Raw genomic sequence first — 19,938 nt, 5'->3', positions numbered from 1 at the left:
ATTTTGGTGCATAAGTATTTACTACACGCTAAAATTGAGGGAACTAATAAAAAAGGCTTGATAAAATATCCATAACATTCTAAACAAGCAAATAAAGATCACATGTCAGATAGAATTGGGTAGAAAACTCTTAATTCATATTATTTTCCTCAGTAAAGAGGGAAATTCAAACATTGCAACTGTGTATAAGAGATTAAGAATGAGTGGTAAGATAACTTGCAAATTTTTTATTTAACATCATGTTATCTAATATAATTCCACCATAACATTTTTGCTATTACAATTGATAGATGCAACAAGTTCTTGTGTGATTCAATATAATTCCACTATAATATTTTCCTTTTCCGATTAATAGATGCGACACTATTTTTTTTTCTTTTACAATTAATAGATCCAACAAATTGTAGAAACATTAACATTAATACATGACTATAAGTAATTCATATGTAAGAGTTTAAGACCACTTTATCATCACTGCATACATAAACATAATACAAAACTTTAGCATTACCAAGAATGAGATACTTTTAAATGTGGATTTCAATTTTTTTTTTTTTTTTTTGGTTTCAAATCCCAATTGATAAACAAACAATTTCATTACTTCAAAACTTTTTTTAAGAGATTGTTATCAACCATAGTATTTCATGCTATCAAATTCCTTATCCAACATTCAGAACAATAATCTACTTTTTTTTTCCCTTGAATAATAATAATAATAATTTAAATTTTTAAAAAATTCAAAATGAATACTCATAAGATTGTTCCATTTTTTGTTCTTCTTTATCAATATTGTTCAACATTTCTGTGCGTATGCATGGGTTACATGCTAGTTTTAAATAACATATCAATACTTCTTAATTTGCGTATACTTACAATAAGGATAATTAATAGTGAAATATCCAAATTAAAGGAATTATTAGTGGCTTTAAATTTAATTATCCTTAGCAAAGATAATATTATTTTTACTTTATTAATCAATATGACTATATATTTTAATAAAATTAAGGAACTTAATGCATGTCAAAGTTCAGCACCTAAAAGCAAGAAGAAGAACCAGCTACAAGCATCAGATGAGAGGAAGTAAGCATAGGCTATACGACAGACAAAGTATTTTGCACATATAGCAAAGCTACAAGTCATTTTTGTTTCTTTATTTATCTTCTTAGTGTTCACACGTGCAACAACCATTTGTAACTAAATCTTACATGAGTCCCGTATAATGTGCTTAGTTAGTTAGAGCTTAGCAAGTCAATTAACTTAATTTGTCTTGTATAAATGTAATCTTGATGTACAGAATCATTGAGGCTAATACAATCAGAAATTCTTCATCTTTCTTGCTCTCTTGCTCTCTGTTTTTTGTTCTTCCCTGATAGTATTTGATTCTTACAATGCACCGTACCAAAATTTTTCGCTCATGAAAAAAGTCCAAGCTTAGTTGGGCCCGGGGTATGGCCACTTGGCCCCTTAAGACACTGATCAGGAAACATAACACACAAAAGTGTGTAATTCCAACAGGGCTGCATAAAAATGAAGGAACAACCAATAGTTTATGAAAAAGATTTAAGAGCACACATTTTGTCACAATTTACACGCGTATTAAGTGGTGATTGAATTACTTTTCACTAAGTACCAATAATGAAATCCATGTGTGAGTGTTATAATTAAATTACAAGTCGACATATGCATAAGTTGTGGTAAAATGTATGGCTCTAGAACAGTTGTTACTTTAATGGAAAAGTGTGTGTGATTTCAAATCATAAATCAAATAGCAAGCCTGTTTTATAAAAGGTGATGAGAATATATTTTAGTACGTTCTCATTCACAGTTTCATCAAACTTGAGTCGTAAAACAAGTTAATAGTACACAAAAGTGTGTGCATTTGATTCCAGCCTTGTTATATGAATAAAGTAATGAAGACTCTAAATGCTTCAAGGTAACGTTTTCATGTTCAGTTAGCAGATATAAAGTTTACTATTTGATCAATGTTATCATAGCAATAGTTACCTTATTTTGGGAAACACTGACGATGGCCAGAATGGAGCATATAATTTCCATGGAGGAGATGATCCATTCGAGAAAAGTTGAAAGAAAAGAAGCTGGTGAAACAAGCAGAGGCCATGATCAACCTGTCATTGTCTCTAGTGCCACTCAGGAGCTCAGTATTGCAATCCATGAGACAGGTTGTGCCAGTTCCGAGGAAGAGAATTTTATGAAATTAAAGGAGGCGCGTGTCAAAGGGAAGAATCGATGGACAACAAAGCCAAAGATACAAAAGGTTGTGTTTGTGCATTTAATCAAAATATAATAATTGTTTTATTGAAGTAGTCCTATATCCTAGCAAAAAATTTTAAAAACAAAATGCTGCTTTTCACAAAATTTACTATGAAACTTTTGATTGCATTAAGTTAGAATAGTTGCAAAATATTTATACCCACTATCTCAGTATCTTGTGATTTATTTCACCATTATCTTGTGATTTAATTCCTTATTTTATTTGTAATTAACCTGTAACTATTTTAACTTTATATAAAAGAGTCTTAACACTCTTGATGCTTGTACACCGGCTCCAAGCTTAGGTCACTTAGACCTTTGCCTAAGGCCCTCACTAGATAAAGGTTGCAAAACTGTAGATTTATCAATAAAAAAAATGGGTGAGTTGTGCGCTCTCTCCACCACTTAAGAAGGTTCTCAAAATGCTTATCAAAAAAAAAAAAAAAAGGTTCTCAAAATTGTGGCTTAGTAAAAATCCAATTTAATTGAAACTCTAAGTTGTAGATCAAAGAAATTTTTTTTATAAGCATACCAATTCATCATTGATTATGAATTTCATCTAACGGTGTAAGGTTTCAATTTTAGTAAGTCAAACTCCCACAAGGTATATTATCAACGTAAGACGCAAAACCTCCCACATGTCCCACACACCAAACAATCACTCTATTCCTCAAAATGAAAATCAAAGTTGGAAATTAATTAGATTTCTTATCCAATGTAAAGGAAAGAAACTTTATAATAATAATAATAATAATAATAATAATAATAATAATAATAATAATAATAATATTATTATTATTATTATTATTATTATTATTATTATTATTATTATTATTCACATCCATTTTTGTTAAATTTACACCTAAACCTTGGAATTTGATTTTCTATATTGATTTAATTGATACTAATTCATTCAGTTATGTGTTGATTTCATCTTTACTTAGTCATCTTGAGGCTGTTGGGTGATTTAATTGTTAGATGAGATACTACTTACTAATTCGTTAAGTTATGTGTTGAATTCATCTCTACACTTTAAAATTTATGTATCCTCGTAATATTATAATTTTATATTATAGATAGTATTTTTTAAAAAAAAAAAAATCTACTATAAAATATCAAATTGGATCTCTTGATCATATCGCACTTTACTAACAAAACTTGATATTTAAAAATTTAGAGAGAGAGAGAGAGTGAGAGAGATTAAAATTTGAAATTTTTTACTAATATAAAAAATATATATGAAAATCCCACAAATGAATATGAAATTCATCAAAATAATATTAAAAGATTTTGAAATATTATACAAAAAAAATAACAATAAAAATGATTATAATAATGTTAAAACATGTAATGTCATAATTATTGACTACATAAAAAGATTAGATTTTTTACCCAAATGTATTTATCGCTTGTAGAATTTTACTGACAAAAATTGTTACATTTTCTTCTGTAAATAAATTTATTAAAATTAAAACTAATAAAATCATACTTAAGATTGACTATTTCACAAGAAGATAAAAGTACATATGAGATATATTATCAACTAAATAATTGAGATCTTAGCTTAACCTGAATGCAAGAACTAAATTAGAGTCGTTTTTGTAATGTTAGGATTTTAAGTCCTGGTTGTGAAGCAATTAATCAATTCTTAGCCAAGTAATTAATTAGATTAATTATGTTCTAGATATGAATTGATAAACATCACATAAACATGGATCACAGATGAACAACCAAAATGATGGCTCAAAAAAACCAATGAAACAAAGTGTTTTGCAATAAAAACTTGGGGGGATTTCTTAAGGTAAACAAATCCACTAGAATAGAATGAGAGTTTATACAATAGACTTAACCTTAAATTTATTTCTACCTCATGTAATACTTACTCGCGTGACCACACATATCTCCTAATCAATGGACTATTCTATTCTGGATTTGTTCCACGTGAACTTTCACTCACGACTCCAAAAACACCTCCCAAAGATTTGGACCAGCAACTTGGATGTAAATTGGATGCAGTAACTTCACTTGATCACCAGATCTTTGGACAAAATGGGCTTTTGCCCTTTTCCACAAAACTAATTAGCCTTTTGCCCTTCTTCCCAAACTAAATAGGGAAATACCCCTCTTTTGAAACTCGACTTTCTCAAAATCGAGTTTAAAAAAAAAAAAAAATTCTAAAGCCCTATAGTGACGTTTTTAAGGACCTATAGTGACGTTTTAAGAACCTATAGTGACGTTTTATAACTTGATATTCGCAAAATCGAGTTATAGGCAATAAAATTGCCTATAACTCGATTTTATGAATATCAAGTTACGAAACGCCACTATAGGTCCTTAAAAACGTCACTATAGGTCCTTAAAAACGTCACTATAGGGTTTAACTCGATTTTGAAAAAGTCGAGTTTCAAAAGAGGGGCATTTCCCTATTTAGTTTGGGAAGAAGGGCAAAAGGCTAATTAGTTTTGTGGAAAAGGGCAGAAGCCCATTTTGTCCCCAGATCTTTGGTATGAACTAGTTCTCGAGTTGATACTTTAAGAGAGCTTGGAAAATTCTAGATCTATGTGCAATAAACTACTGTTCTGTAGACTTGGAAAATATGCTTTAGGTTGCCTATATAGTAGACTTGAAGTGAAAGTAACCCTAGATCATTCGGCTAATTAAGAAAACAAGACTTCTAGATCTATTATGTATGATTCTTGATTGGTCAAGCTCTTCCATTCAACTAGTTGAATTAAGTGAATCTCGACATGTCAAGCTGGTGTTGAAAACCAGCATAATGGTAGTCCAGTTTCTATTTTTCTTGAGTCTATCATTACTTGAATCTTCAATTGTCTTGTACTAGAACATGTTTACAATTGAGAACCAATATTAACTAAGATTCTAAGGGGTACAATTGTTCACGGTTTCCCAACCTAATTCTATGGACCTAACACGTATCTCAAAAAGCAAGAAGATTGGATTTTAAAAAATTTAAAAAAAAGTTATAATATTAAAATTTAATATTTAAATATAGAAAAATTTCAACTTAAAGTTTTTGCCTTAAGTCTCAAACTGTATCAGGCCATCACAACCTTCATAAATTGTAAAAGAAATAAATTAGGAAAGACATAAAGATTGGAGGGTACTTCTTTGATATTATATTATGGGGAAAAATATGGGGTAATTATAGGTTAATACATTGTACTAGCAATATAAATCTTAAATTGTAGATTAAACAAGAATTTTCCAAAAATATGTTTCTTTAGTGAAACTTTTTCTGTTTGGTATGGTGTAGACTATAGACTCATGTATCTTTTATTTATTTTTACTTTATAAATATGCTGAGGTTAATGAGTTTGTGATCTAAGAACAATAGGTTTTTTCTTTTTTTTAGGAGTTTTTTTGGTGCTGAAACTCAATACACTAGTTGAGATACACATATTTTTTTATAAAAACAGTTTCAACCTAGGGCATCTGCTCCTAATGATGTTTTTATTGTCAGATCAAAATACCAATTGGTTTTTTGTGTAAGTAGGGATTGAACCTCAGATCTCTTATTTGATCACAAAAAACTTTACTAATTGAGCTAATTGGAACCCACTGAGATACAAGTTAAATGCTCATCACATTTGGTGGTGAGAATGCCTTAAGTTATATGTTGAGGATAATTATAGTTTATTAATCTTACTATTATAAATTGGAAGTGTTTTCACTTCAAATATGTTTGGAGTCTTGGACTTTAACCACCAATAAGAAGATGAAATGCATTTCGATTGCACATGATTCACTTGGATTGTTAAGTTGAGCTGCGCTTGACAAGTATTAATATTATGTTAGTTTCCTATTGGTAGTTGGAGCCAAACGTTATCCAAATAAATTTATTAACATGTATCATTGAAATGATAAGTGAAAAAACATATTATTTCTTGTAAATTTATTATATTGTTGTCAATTATTACTTTGTTAATTTCTAAACTGCATGAACCATCAGGTTCTATTGCTTCGATGTCACAAAGATTTCCAAAAGTACTGTGAGCCGAGGGTGGTATCAATTGGTCCTATCCATCATGGTAAGCCAAAGTATCGATTAGCAGAGGAATTCAAGCTTACATTGGCAGAAAACTTCATTGAAGAAAGTGGCAAGACTGATAGAGAATTGTATATGGTGATTAAGAACAACATCGAGCAACTAAGGAAGTGTTTCGATGAGGAGGTGATTCACAATTATAATGATGAAGCCCTTTCATGGATGTTGTTTGTGGATGGTTGTGCAACACTGAAATTCATAGACTCTGTTGTTCATAGTAATGTCAAAAGGTTCCAAATTAAAAACGGTCAAGTGGCCTTTGTGCGACAAGATTTATTCTTGTTGGAGAATCAACTTCCTTATCAAATTCTCAACGATTTAATCAAAAACAGTAAAGAGGGTGAAAAATTGAGGGAGTCCGTCCAAAGTTTCATCGATGAGCAAAGAATGACAGAAAAAACAAAGGAAAAGCCAACCAAAAATAATGAAGAGGGTGAAAAAACAGAGGAGCCAGTTCATCTTCTGGATCTACTGCGGAACAGACTTCTAGGCTACACTTCCACAAGTCCTAATAATAAAGAGGGTGAAAAAACAGAGGAAACGCCACCCAATAAAGAACCAGTTCATCTTCTGGATCTACTGCGGAGCAAACTTCTAGGCTGCACTTCCACAAGTCCTAAAAAAAACTCTAACCAGGAAGACTGGAATTCATTTCGCAATGTGCAGGAGCTTAACGCAGTAGGAATTCATTTGAAGTCCAGCGACAATAACTGCTTGGGAAACATAACCTTCACCAAGAATTGGGAATTCTATGGCGGAACCCTTAGTCTGCCTCCAATAATAGTGGATGACTCAACTGGACCCAAGTTCTTCAACTTGATAGCTTACGAGATGTGTCCAGATTTTGAAAATGACTATGGAGTCTCGTCTTACATATCCTTCCTCGATTCACTCATCGACGAATCCAAAGACGTTATAGACCTCAGGAGTGCAGGCATACTCCGCAATTTCCTTGGCAGCGATGATGAAGTGGCTCGAGTCTTCAACGAGATAGGCACCGACTTGGTTCCTAACCTTGAAATATACAAAGGCGTCAGAAGCCAAATCCAGCAATACTATGACAAGAGGAGGATGCTCTGGATAACTCAAGTCATTCACGACCATTTCAGCAGCCCGTGGACAGTAGTGGCTTTCATTGCCGGATTATTTGTACTCATTCTCAGTGTCTTACAGACCGTGTACTCTATGTTGGCTTATTATCATCCAAAATGAGACCAGAGGTATTGAAAATTTGTTATAGATCCTCTCTGGTACGTCCTATGTATGGCTTTGTCATTCCGTTTGTTTACTTTCCTTTTGTTGAACTCCCTTGTTCGTTTAAATAAGTCAGTGTGGACAATGTACTTGATTCTTTATTTAATGTAATGTGTGTTAGAGATAAACATGATATTTACCTGCCAGAATTTTATGTGTGAAGAGGGTTGAGAGTACTATGTAATAAAATTTGAAGATGAATAATTGATCCAATATATTACCCTATTTTATGATTTTATTTTGTATTTAAACTGTTAGAGCATGAATTCTCATATCAGGTGTGTATATGCTTGAATATGAATTTATATATCAATATGCATTTTTTCATCTGTAATCTTTTGGATTAGAGACTGTATTTGAAACCACAATTTATGTAGTCCTTGATTTGATATTTTTCCCAACCCCTATGGACGAAAATAGGATGAAATCATTCACAAGTTTTTACCATGCGCTACTATCAACTTCTTAGTCCATTCCTTGGAGAATTGAGTCAATCCGACATGTGGTCCTCCTAACCAACACAAATAAATAATTGTGGTTTCACATACTATATGAACTCTTTAAAATCAGGTTTTGAAAAAGAAATAACTTTTGTTTTTTGTTTTTAAATTGTTAAGAGAACCACGTTATTAAATTCTAACCCTAGTACACTTTGTAAATTTCTATAAAATATAATTAATATTCCTTATCTATTTTCCACTCACCTATAAGTAATTCAATTGATTCTTGTAGCTTCAAATGCATGCTTAGCAAAACTGCCAAAACATGAACATTATGTTACACACTAGAATTAATATAATAAAAATAGAAAGAAAAAAAAAAATCTATTTTTGGGGTATTCCACAATTCACTCGTAAACTTTAAAATTGAGCAATTTCCTCCTTTAAGTATTGGAAATGAAAAAAATACCCCCTTGCTGTTAAATTATGATTTAAATTATAACGAAGTCTTTTATTGCATTAGAAAAGGTTGGAAGGAGAATTGTTGTAAGTTTTGAATGGAAGCCCTAGTAAACAATGATAGTAACCCTAATTGTCCTAATGTAGTGAAATTCCTTATCACATAAGCAGTAACCTACATGAATATTCTATTATGTAATCTCCGACATGGAACCAATTTGATTTTTGTAATATTCTATAACGTATTGTCTAAAATAACCCAAACTAAATATCAAAATCTCAAATATACCATTTACCAAAAATAAAATAAAAAATAAAAAAGTAAACTTTTTTGGGATAAACTTCCAAAGATTTGTGAATAGTGACATGCTAAATCTTGGAAGTAGATAAGAGTTTTTTTAAGTGAAAAACCTGTTACTACACCATGTATTTGATAAATGTATATATGCACAAGTGTGTACAATAAACATTTTTTAATCAAAATTAACATTTTTTTTAAGTCTGTTTATTGCACACACTTTTTTTTTTTTATTCAACCAAAAAAAAAAAAAAAAGGTGTGTGTAATAAACACTAACCTAAAAAAAAAATTGTTAATTTTGATTAAAAAGTGGCATGAATGCTCTTTTTCACTCTTTTTGGACAAAATGAGCTTTTGCCCTTTTCGGGCAAATTAATTAGCATTTTGCCATTCTTCCCAAACTAAATAGAGAAATGCCCCTCTTTTGAAAATCGAGTTTTTCAAAATCGATTTAAGCCCTATAGTGACGTTTTCAAAGACCTATAGTGACGTTTATAAGGACCTATAATGGCGTTTTGTAACTTGATATCCATGAAATCGAGTTATAGCCAATTTTATTGCTTATAAAAAATTGTCTATAACTCGATTTCATGGATATCAAGTTATAAAACATCACTATAGATTCTTAAAACGTCACTATAGGGCTCCAGAATTTTTTTTTTTTTTTAACTCAATTTTGAGAAACTCGATTTCCAAAAGAGGGGCATTTTCCCATTTAATTTGAGAAGAAGGGAAAAAGGCTAATTAATTTGCCCAAAAAGGGCAGAAACCCATTTTGTCCCACTCTTTTTTGGTGTTAGAGTTGTTTTTTGTGTAAGTAGGGATTACTTTTTGGTTTTTTCTTAGTCAATAAGAGGAGGCGGAGTAATTGAAATGCTATATATACCACTTAAAATTTGTTGTAAAAATATTGTGAAAATGTTGTGGACATATCATCTCTCTCTCTCTCTCTCTCTCTCTCTCTCTCTCTCTCTCTCTCTCTCTCTCTCTCTCTCTCTCTCTCTCTCTCTCTCTCTCTCTCTCTCTCTCTCTCTCTCTCTCTCTCTCTCTCTCTCTCTCTCTCTCTCTCAACACGCATATTATACGGTTACTTAGCTTTTTTAGGAGGAGTACTTTGCATCTTCCGACAAGTGTCCGATTTCTGGGACGTGTCCATCTTGTGTGACTCCCGTGCACTACCGTAACTAGAGCACTAGAGCCGAGCATTATCCAAATCTTTTCAGCATTATCCAAATCCTAAAGATAATACCCAAACAAATTAAATTATAATCCCCATACAGATACATATCAGGTGATCGTTATTCGTGTGGGTCAAAAAGATTTATGCTATAGCAGTGAAAAAAGTGTACGGTGACAAATAGAAATAAACATAATAATACAATTATGCTGGAGCTGCCAAGTAGTATTGAAAAAAATAAAATAAAATAAGTTAAAAAAAGCGAAAGAGAATTTTGCTATATGATATCCTGGAGAGATTATATGTAACTTTATGAATAAAAAGGGAAAGCAATAGCATCACCAAATAGCATGCTTTAGAAAAGGACGTGTTGCATAATTCATCTATAAGACATAATCTTTAGGGACTTATTCTAAGCTGGAATTTCAAGCTTAATTTTAGTATTGTAGTTTTTTTTTTTTTTTTTTTTCTGCATTGTTTAATAATAAATGGACGTAATATAATAACACTCAATATGTCATCTTTTATAATTTTTAACGTATTAAAACTCTTTATCTATTGGTTTGCAAATGGGAGCAACAATTTCAAACACCCTATCATTGTAATTTAACAAACTTTCTAGACACTAAAACTCTTTCACTTAAAAATCTTTATCGTAAAAGCTCTACCACTAAAGCTCTAATTATTATTGCAATACCAAATGAACTCTCAGAAAATTACCTAGTTTAAAGCTTTAAGTAAGCTAATCATAGTTCCATCCCATGATATGCTGGTTATTGTCGTAAAATTAAGGGCAGCCACTTGAGGAGAGTGCAACTACTTGACACAACAAAAAACTAGTCACTTGATAGATAAAAAATAAATTTTATTATATAGTACTAATAGTCCAATATCATGCTTGTGCACAAATTATTCAAGTATTATGTATAAAATATAGGAATTATTTCAATGAATATATTGAAAAATAAAATAGACAGTAAAAATAAAAGAAAAAATTGCTTTATATTACATGTCAAATGCGCCTCATGTAAGAGTGTAAATTTTTCATTAAAAAAATGATATTAGACTAGAAAATTCTTGAAAGTGTTGAAGAGTTTTGGTTGAAGTTTTGACTTTTTTAAAACGTTGGAAATAAATTTTCACTTAAACTAAATTATTTTAATGTCACATGATGAAATTATGTTTTACAACTGATGAAACTTATATTAATGATTAAGCTTAAATTTTTATAATAATTGATAATTTATATTATAGAATTAGAGTATGAGATCCTAAGTATGATTTTTGTATCCATTCTACTTAAAGCTGCTGGGATTGACAATCAATCATATATCAGCATTTAAGTTTTTTTAACTTGGTAAATTGGTAAGGGGGTAAGGTCCCTGGACCCTTATCCACTGGTTGGTAGGTGGATTCATAGCAAAACTTTACAAAAGTAGCTAGATATACGTATATAATACCAACCCTGCTGCATAAAGATAAAGGTACAATCATCATCAGTTTATTGAAAAAGTACGTAAAATCTCAAATTCTAACAACCTTGTTTTGTAAAAGGTGAAAATAGTTTTGTTCGTTCTCATGAAACTTGTAGTAAACAAGTTACTAGTGCACAAAAGTGTTTGCATTTGATTCCTGACTTGGCATATGAATAAAGTTAAAAGACTAACTGCTTCAAGCTAACGTTTCCATTTTCACTTAGCATATATAATTAATGTTTAGTGTTTGATCAATCGGTTATCATAGTAATAGTTACCTTGTTTCGGTAAACACTCACCAAAGCCATAATGGAGCACGTAATTTCCATGGAGGAGTTTCATTCAAGAAAAGTTGAAAGAAGAGAAACTGGTGAAGCAAGCGGAGGCCATGATCAACCTGTCAGTGTTGTTGTTGCAACCGAGAAGCTGAGTATTACAATCCATGAGAATGAGATATATAGTACCAGTTTCGAGAAAGAGAACTTTAAGAAATTAAAGGAGGCGCAAGTCAAAGGGAAGAATCGATGGACTACAAAACCAAAGATACAAAAGGTTGTGTTAATTTTTTCATTCAATTATCGAAATATAATATTTCTTTTATTAAAGTAGTTCTATATCCTATCAAAAAAATTGCATGTTGTCACAAAATTTACTATGAAACTTTTGACCCCATTATGTTAGACTAGTTGTTTCAAAAAAATAATAATAATAGTTGTTACAAAATATTATACCCACCATCTTGTGATTTATTTCAGCATTAGTTTGTCATTTAAATCCTTATTTAATTTATTTGTAATTAACCTATTTATATAAAAGAGTATTGACATTCATGATCCATGTATACCAGCTCCAGGTATTGGTCACTTAGGCTTTTTCCTAAGGCAGACATGGAAAATAGGTCGGGTCATGTCGAGGTTCAAGTCAAAAATGGTTTCGAGTTGAAAATAGCTCATCATAATTAGCAGGTTAGAATACGGGTTAGGTTGAGTTCAGGTAGATCCGTATTTTTTCACTTAAAAAAAAATTAGAAAACATATACGTTCCACTTGGTAATATATTTAAACCATAAATATACTAGTATTATTAGTGTAGTGAACATAAACTTTTTTCCTCAAAGAAGCAATTTTGGCCTTAGATACTCCCAGATTTGTGTCCCTCACTTGTGTCTTGTCTTACTAGCTATCACATATATAATCACAATATGTGACAGCGCAACACATTGCAAGCCTCCAGCCTTTTCTAACCACAATCTTACACCTCCATTTCAGAAATAAAAATAAAAATAAAAATATCAACACTCTTTAAATCCAAAAGCCCACCTATTTATTTTGAAATAAGTATAATTTACGTTCCTATGAATAAAATAAAAGTTCCCACCATAGGGGTAAAAGGACAAGTAGGACAAAGTTATGAAGAAAAAGAGAAGATTTTACTATGAACAATTTCTATTAGTCGAAAGCTAAATTATATTACAGGAGAATGAAAATAGATAGATGTTGGAATACAAAGGTAGAGGAGAATAAAAATAGATAAATATACTAATTCTTTTGCAACTACTTTGATGTCAAAAGCAATAGCTTTGGTCAAGGTCCACATAAATACTTCCACAATCATTATACAACTTCTAGAAAAGCAGATAAGAAAAGAACCCAAATACTCTCACTCTTTATAGAGTGAACCAAATGATAATAGTTTCATATAAGAAGCTTAGCTAAGTCCAAATTTAATAATCCTCCAACCTGGCGCCTTCTCTTTTAAGAAAAGAAAAAAGAAAAAGGTTGACCCAAAAAAAAAAAAAAATGGATTGGGTTACAAGTTAATTAAGTTGGGTCGGGTCACAGGTCTACTTGTTTTAATTTTGTGTTGAGTAAAAAAATTCAAGTTCAAGTCAGGTCCAATTTCGCCACGTCTAGCCTAAGGCCCCCACTAGATAAAGCTCCCAAAACTGTAGTTTTTTTCACTATAAAATAGATGACTTGTGTGCTCTCTCCACCACTCAAGAAGGTTCCCAAAATTGTGGCTCAGTAAAAATCCAATTAATTTGAAACTCTAAGTCGTAGCAATATATATTGTAAGCATGTCAAATGATCATTGATTATCAATTGCATCTAACATTTTTTAGGTTTCAATTTTTGTAAGCCAAACTCCCACAAGTTATATTGTCAATATAAGACACAAAATCTCCCATGTTGTCACACACCAAACAAGCACTCTATTTTTCAATACAAAACCCAAAGTTGGGAATTAGATTTCAGCTTTCCTTCATCATGCATTGCCTTACCTAAGGTAATGAATTTTTTTTTTTTAAATAAATAATAATAATAATTTTCGTCTCTTTTTGCTAAATTTTATACCTGAACTGTGTACTTTTAATTATTCTCTATCTAAAATTAATATTGGATTGATTGGTACTAATTCATTAAGTTATGTGTTGATTCGCCTTTACTTAGGCATCTTGAGGCCATTAGGTGATTCCATTTTTAGGTGAGAAAATAGTGCCTTTAATATATTAGAATATATTTTTCTATGCTTTAAATTTTATTTATCATTGTCATATTATAATTTTATATTGTAGATAATGTTTCTTTTATTATATATTCTTTTTCTACTAGAAAAATAATCACAACAATGTTGAGACACGAAATGTCATCATTATTGGCTATATAAAAATATTAGATTTTTTACCCAAATGTATCTATTGCTTGTAGAATTTTACTTACAAAACTTGTTAAAGTTGTTTTGTAAAGAATTTAAAAAAAAATAAAAATAAAAATATACAATCGTACTTAAAATTACTATTTCACAACAAGATTAAGTAGATCAATTAGAAAGATTATCAACTAAAAATACAAAAACTGAATTATAAATTTTTTGCATCTCAAAAGGCAAGAATTTATGGATTTTAAATTTATATATATAATATTAAAAGTTAATATTCAAATATAGAAAAATTCTAACTTAAAGTTGTTGCCATGAGCGGGAAACTATATGAAGCCATCCCAACATACATAAAATGTAAAAGAAATAAAAGAAGAAAGACATAAAGAGTTGGTAATTCCTGTATATTATATATATTGTGGGGAAAAAAAAATTTCTTTATTGAAACTTTTGTTGTTTGGTATAGTGTAGACTCATGTAGCCTTTTTTTTTTCTTCTTTTTTTTTCTTTTTTTCTTTTTTTTATTCAGGCTCTTGTAGAACATGTTACATGTATAATAGGAGTATTATTTTCTGTAGATTTACTATATTGTTGACAATTATTACTTCCTTAATTTCTAAACTGCGGGAACCATCAGGTTCTATTGTTGCGAGATCACAAACATTTCGAAAAGTACTGTGAGCCGAGGGTGGTATCAATCGGTCCTATCCATCATGGTAAGCCAAAGTATCGATTAGCAGAGGAATACAAGCTTACATTGGCAGAAAACTTCATTGAAGAAAGTGGCAAGACTGATAAAGAATTGTATATGGTGATTAAGAACAACATCGAGCAACTAAGGAAGTGTTTCGATGAGGAGGTGATTCACAATTATAATGATGAAGCCCTTTCATGGATGTTGTTTGTGGATGGTTGTGCAACACTGAAATTTATAGACTCCGTTGTTCATAATAATGTCAAAAGTTTCCAAATTAAAAACGGTCAAGTGGCCTTTGTGCAACAGGATTTATTCTTGTTGGAGAATCAACTTCCTTATCGAATTCTTGATGATTTAATCAAAAACAGTAAAGAGGGTAAAAAATTGAAGGAGTCGGTCCAAAGTTTCATCGATACGCAAAGTATGACAAAAAAAACAGAGGAACCGCCACCCAATAAAGAACCAGTTCATCTTCTGGATCTACTGCGGAATAGACTTCTAGGCTGCACTCATGACCTAAGTCCTAAATCTAATGAGAAAGAATGGCAATCATATCGCAATGTTCAGGAGCTTATAGCAGTAGGAATCCATTTGAAATCCAGCAATAGTAGTTGCTTGGGAAACATAAACTTCACCAGAAACTGGATTTCCTTATATGGCGCAATCCTTTCGCTGCCTCCAATATTAGTGGATGACTCAACCGGACCCAAGTTCTTCAACTTGATAGCTTACGAGATGTGCCCAGATTTTGAAAATGACTACGGGGTCACCTCTTACATATCCTTCCTCGATTCACTCATAGACGAAGCCAAAGATGTTATAGACCTCAGGAAAGAGGGCATACTCCGCAACTTACTTGGCAGCGATGAAGAAGTGGCTCTAGTCTTCAATGAGATAGGCACTGACTTGGTTCCTAACCCTGAAATATACAGAGATGTCAGGTCCAAAATCCAAAAGTACCATGAGAAGAAGAGGATGACCTATATAAATGAAGTCATTCACAACCATTTCAGCAGCCCGTGGACAGTAGTGGCTTTCACTGCCGCATTATTCGCACTTATTCTCAGTATCGCACAGACAGTGTACTCTATCTTAGCATATTATCAATGACACCCAGAGGTATTGAAAATTTGTTTGCTTTATTCCCTTTTCAATTGTATCTATATGAGTTCTGTGCCTGTCAGGATTTCACATATATAGATCCTCTCTGGTCTGTCCTATATGGCTATGTCATTCCGATTGTTTACTTTCTTTTTTGTCGAACTCCCATGTTTGTTTAAATAAGCCAGTGTGGAAAATGTACTTGATTCTTAATTTGATGTAATGTGTGTTTGAGATAAACTTGATATTATCTGCCAGAATTTTATGTGTGTGGAGGGTTGAGTGTATTATTATGTAATAAAATTTGGAGATGAACAATTGATGCAATATATTACCCTATTTTATGATTTAGTTTTTGCAGTTAAAGCATGAACTCTCATATCAGGTGTTTACTTGGTTCTGAATTTATGTTTCAATATGCATTTTTTCATCTGTAACTTTTGGATTGGAAAATATGTATTTGAAACCACAATTTTAATTCTAAAAATAAATAAACCACAAATTTATGTAATCCGTCTTGATTTGATATTTTCCCAACGCCTATGGACGAAAATAGTGTGAAATCATTTACTATGGGCTACTATCAACATCTTAGTCCATCAGTAAGAAGAGCATGAGGGATTGGATAACGGATAGTAACATTAGTGAAGGTTTTTGGTTTGACGATGTTATTTATTCTTGGATCGGGTGGCCATGGAGTAAGTTGGTTGAGTAGGTGCATCTGGTTGTGAGGTGTGAGAAGTTTGCATCAGTGAAGAAGAATGGAGAGTCAAGTGACGTATCAAGTGGAGGACATAACGGGTTTATTTTTTTTTGGTCTAATCCTTTTATGCTATTACACTGTTCTCTTGCTGCAATTCCAACAAAACCCATTCGTTTCTTCAAAATAAAGCACTACAAGAACCAGAAATCATAGAAAATGAACTCAAACATAATGGCGAAACACATTTCAAGCCTATTCAGACACCCGAATCAGACCATCAACTCCATGTGTTTCGGGCATCGTTATCTTCCACAGCAGCTCCAACAGTGGAGGGGGATCAGAATGAAGATCCAAGATGGGAACCCAGAGCAAGCACTAACATGGATACAGCAGAAAATGCAGTCAAGTGGGATCAAACATCTAATGAGGAAGCAACAGACCAACCACATTAACAACTCCGAGAAGCTCATTTTGGCCTAAAAGAACCTCGAGCATAAGATTAAATCCAAAGACCTCGCTAGAAAACTCAAGGCCATTCTTGTCAAGAAAATCAGGTAATTACTATTTATTCACCTCCAAATTCTTTAATTTATGGTGCACTTTTCTTTTTTAAATGGTTTTTGAAAGTTCAAATAGTATATAAAACACCCTTGAACATTTAGACCCTCAATTACAAAACAATCAATTCAAGCATTATGACAAACACTAAGTGTGCGGAAAATAAACACAAGCTATAAACAGAATTGGTAAACAATCTAAGCCAATTAAAATCATATCCACAGCAGAAAATAAAATGCAAAGATTAAGGGAAGAGAGATGTAAAAATAAGGACAACACACGATGTGTTATCGAAGAGGAAACCGAAACCCTCGGCGTAAAACCTCTCCGCCACCCTCCAAGCAGTCAATAATCCACTAGAAAATGTAGTTGGGATACATAAACAGCAATAGACTCTCCAAGCCTAATCTACCCGATGTACCTAAGCCCTCCAAGCTTCTTGCTCCAACGAGGTTGTGCTGAACCTTTTTCTTTTCTAGCTTACCGGATTCCACTATAATCCATAACATCCGCCATCCTTGGCATCTTCCAATACTTCCCAAAACTCCAAAAAACACTCAACACTCTAAATGGGTATGGGTAGTGTTTGGATAGAAATCTCCTCTCAATAGGTATGACAATGAGAGAGGGAATGAGAAGAGACTACAAAGATTTCTCTCTAAGAATGAGTAACTCTTTCTAAGAATGAGTAACTCTCTCTAATTAGGTGGGTGTTTTGAAGAAACCTCTCTTAGGGTTTTTCTTTCTGAATAGCCACACATATTTTGTGAGAATGAGAGGTATTTATACTGGTGTGAGAATGGAATGCGAAGAGTCATTTTTTCCAAAACAGGGTTGGCTGGCGGCTTGACCTCGCGACTTGACTGAGTCGCGAGTTCAAGCCGCGAGCTAACTTAATGGCCAGTCTGGATTTTTGTCCTGTAGTGCTCCAGGTGGCATGATTGTTCAGCTCCCCTGCATGCTCTGCGCGTGTGCAACTTTTGACGGCTTGCAAGCCGCGAGCCTCCCTCGAGTCCTGGCCGCGAGTCTCTGCTTCATTGCACTGTCTTGAGCATTTCTTCACACTCTCTCACACACTACCCTTACATGATTCTCACCTAAATACAGGGCTTCTAAGTACTGTATTACAAGCAAATTTGTCACAGAATAAAGCCAACACATGGTTAATTAAATTCAACCTTACAATCTCCCCATTTGGCTATTCCGTGACAAAACACCCTAAAACAGACTCTAGACTTAAACATGAGTTTGGGAACAATGGCAAAACTCACTCACACCTAAATCTAGAAACTGTGAAGCTCTTGAATCATATAAACATGAATCTCCTGAAACACAACAATACACTATGATCATTGTATGCAGAAAATATGAAATGCATATGAAACAGGCATAAAGTGATCAAGTAAAGATGAAGTTAAGAACCAAATCATGGCTTGATCAAACAAGTAATTACCACAGGGTAGTAATCACTGTGCTCATTCACACTTGGAATGAACATTTAAACATACAAGTTAACAAGAACAAAGCAAGTTACTTGTATGTCCAACACTCAACCAATGCATAGTATATCAAGTACATACATCTAGGAACAATCCTACAAGGGCACAAGAATGACAGTACTTAAAAGAAAATGCATGACATTTAGATAGAAGTACTGAATAAACAATGCATAAAGGCTGTATAAAAGCATGGTACACACTATAAAGCCTACAAGAAATGCATAAAACATAACCCTAAAAACTTACAGAAACAACATGGGTACAAAGCACAAAATACTGAATATAAACTTAAACAATATAAACTAAAAGTGCTTAAAGTTTTTCCCTTTCAAAGTGATGAGAAGCTGTGATACACTTGGAACATATATACTTGTAACCTGAAACATTTGCACAAAACACATTAGACCTTCAAGGTAAAGCAAGTAATAAAAGGACAAATATAATGTAACAAGTAAATTACGATCAAGTAAACATGATGAGAAACATGCGAGCAACTTGATCATACACCAAAACAGTCATATAGAAATGACTACAATGATCACATAGTAAAGCAAATGATCATCTGAACATGCATTCAATGAAGCACAATAGCATAAGGATATATGCATGTCCAAAACACAAACATGATGCAATGAGAACAACGAAGCATAACTCAAAGCAGCATAAAGCCAACAAGAAAGCAAACAAAACAAAGTTTTCTAATTAACACAATGTCTTCTCCCCCTTGGTATATGCATCTCCCCTATAGAATATCTCTCCCCCTACAAATATGCATGAGAAATAGAATTTCTCCCCTTAAGGATGTGCACAAGAGTCAAAACAAGAGTCATATAAATATGACAAAACATTCCGGTATACTTTCCCCCTTTTTGTCAGGAATAGACAAAGGGTCAAGGAGAAACGAGGGCAAGAGATGAAGGAACGAACAATGATAATGATGCATGAGGGGTGTGAGATGAATGAGAAAATGAAGCTCAAACCTAAGACAATGTAAAATGCTACAGAGCATAAGGTAGACATGACATGCTAGGATGAAGAAGCAAGGTCCAGACCAATGCATGACAAGGGTAGCAAAGGTGTGTGCAAGAGGTGGCTAAGTGCAATACATGATCAATGCATGAAAAATGTACATGTGGGGCAAGGTGTGTTAAATACATAACCAATGAACCAAACATATTCTTAATGAGGAAACATGAGAAACCCTAAAGTTTGGTACTCATCGGAGTCCAAACAAGCAAGAAAATGTCTAAGAGGCATTTTATTAAACACCTAGCATGCACA

General features: G+C 32.5%; 2 protein-coding genes across 2 annotated transcripts; both read left to right on the top strand.

Annotated features, from left to right (window-relative positions):
* Positions 1–1,846: 1,846 nt before the first annotated feature.
* LOC115953882 (UPF0481 protein At3g47200-like) lies at positions 1,847–7,785 on the top strand. Its single transcript, XM_031071703.1, has 3 exons — positions 1,847–1,933; positions 2,035–2,275; positions 6,242–7,785. The coding sequence occupies exons 1-3, from the start codon at positions 1,899–1,901 to the stop codon at positions 7,547–7,549; spliced, it is 1,584 nt and encodes a 527-aa protein (XP_030927563.1). The 5' UTR covers positions 1,847–1,898; the 3' UTR covers positions 7,550–7,785.
* A 3,965-nt stretch (positions 7,786–11,750) lies between these two features.
* On the top strand, positions 11,751–15,906 carry LOC115951598 (UPF0481 protein At3g47200-like). The gene is made up of 2 exons (XM_031068771.1): positions 11,751–11,993; positions 14,737–15,906. Exons 1-2 carry the CDS (start codon positions 11,751–11,753, stop codon positions 15,904–15,906), a joined length of 1,413 nt encoding a protein of 470 aa, XP_030924631.1.
* Positions 15,907–19,938: the final 4,032 nt, after the last annotated feature.

Source organism: Quercus lobata, chromosome 7 (assembly GCF_001633185.2).
Source record: "Quercus lobata isolate SW786 chromosome 7, ValleyOak3.0 Primary Assembly, whole genome shotgun sequence".
Lineage (NCBI taxonomy): Eukaryota > Viridiplantae > Streptophyta > Magnoliopsida > Fagales > Fagaceae > Quercus > Quercus lobata.
The sequence above is the reverse complement of the archived record's forward strand: the minus strand, read 5'-3'. Positions and strand labels throughout refer to the sequence as shown.

Excerpts from the sequence above, each read along its gene's own strand:
- LOC115953882 (XM_031071703.1), top strand. The coding sequence starts at position 1,899 with ATGAATAAAGTAATGAAGACTCTAAATGCTTCAAG. Across the intron at positions 1,934-2,034 it reads AAGACTCTAAATGCTTCAAG|AATGGAGCATATAATTTCCA; the intron begins GTAACGTTTTCA and ends GACGATGGCCAG. Across the intron at positions 2,276-6,241 it reads CAAAGCCAAAGATACAAAAG|GTTCTATTGCTTCGATGTCA; the intron begins GTTGTGTTTGTG and ends ATGAACCATCAG.
- LOC115951598 (XM_031068771.1), top strand. The coding sequence starts at position 11,751 with ATGGAGCACGTAATTTCCATGGAGGAGTTTCATTCAAGAAAAGTTGAA. Across the intron at positions 11,994-14,736 it reads CAAAACCAAAGATACAAAAG|GTTCTATTGTTGCGAGATCA; the intron begins GTTGTGTTAATT and ends GGGAACCATCAG.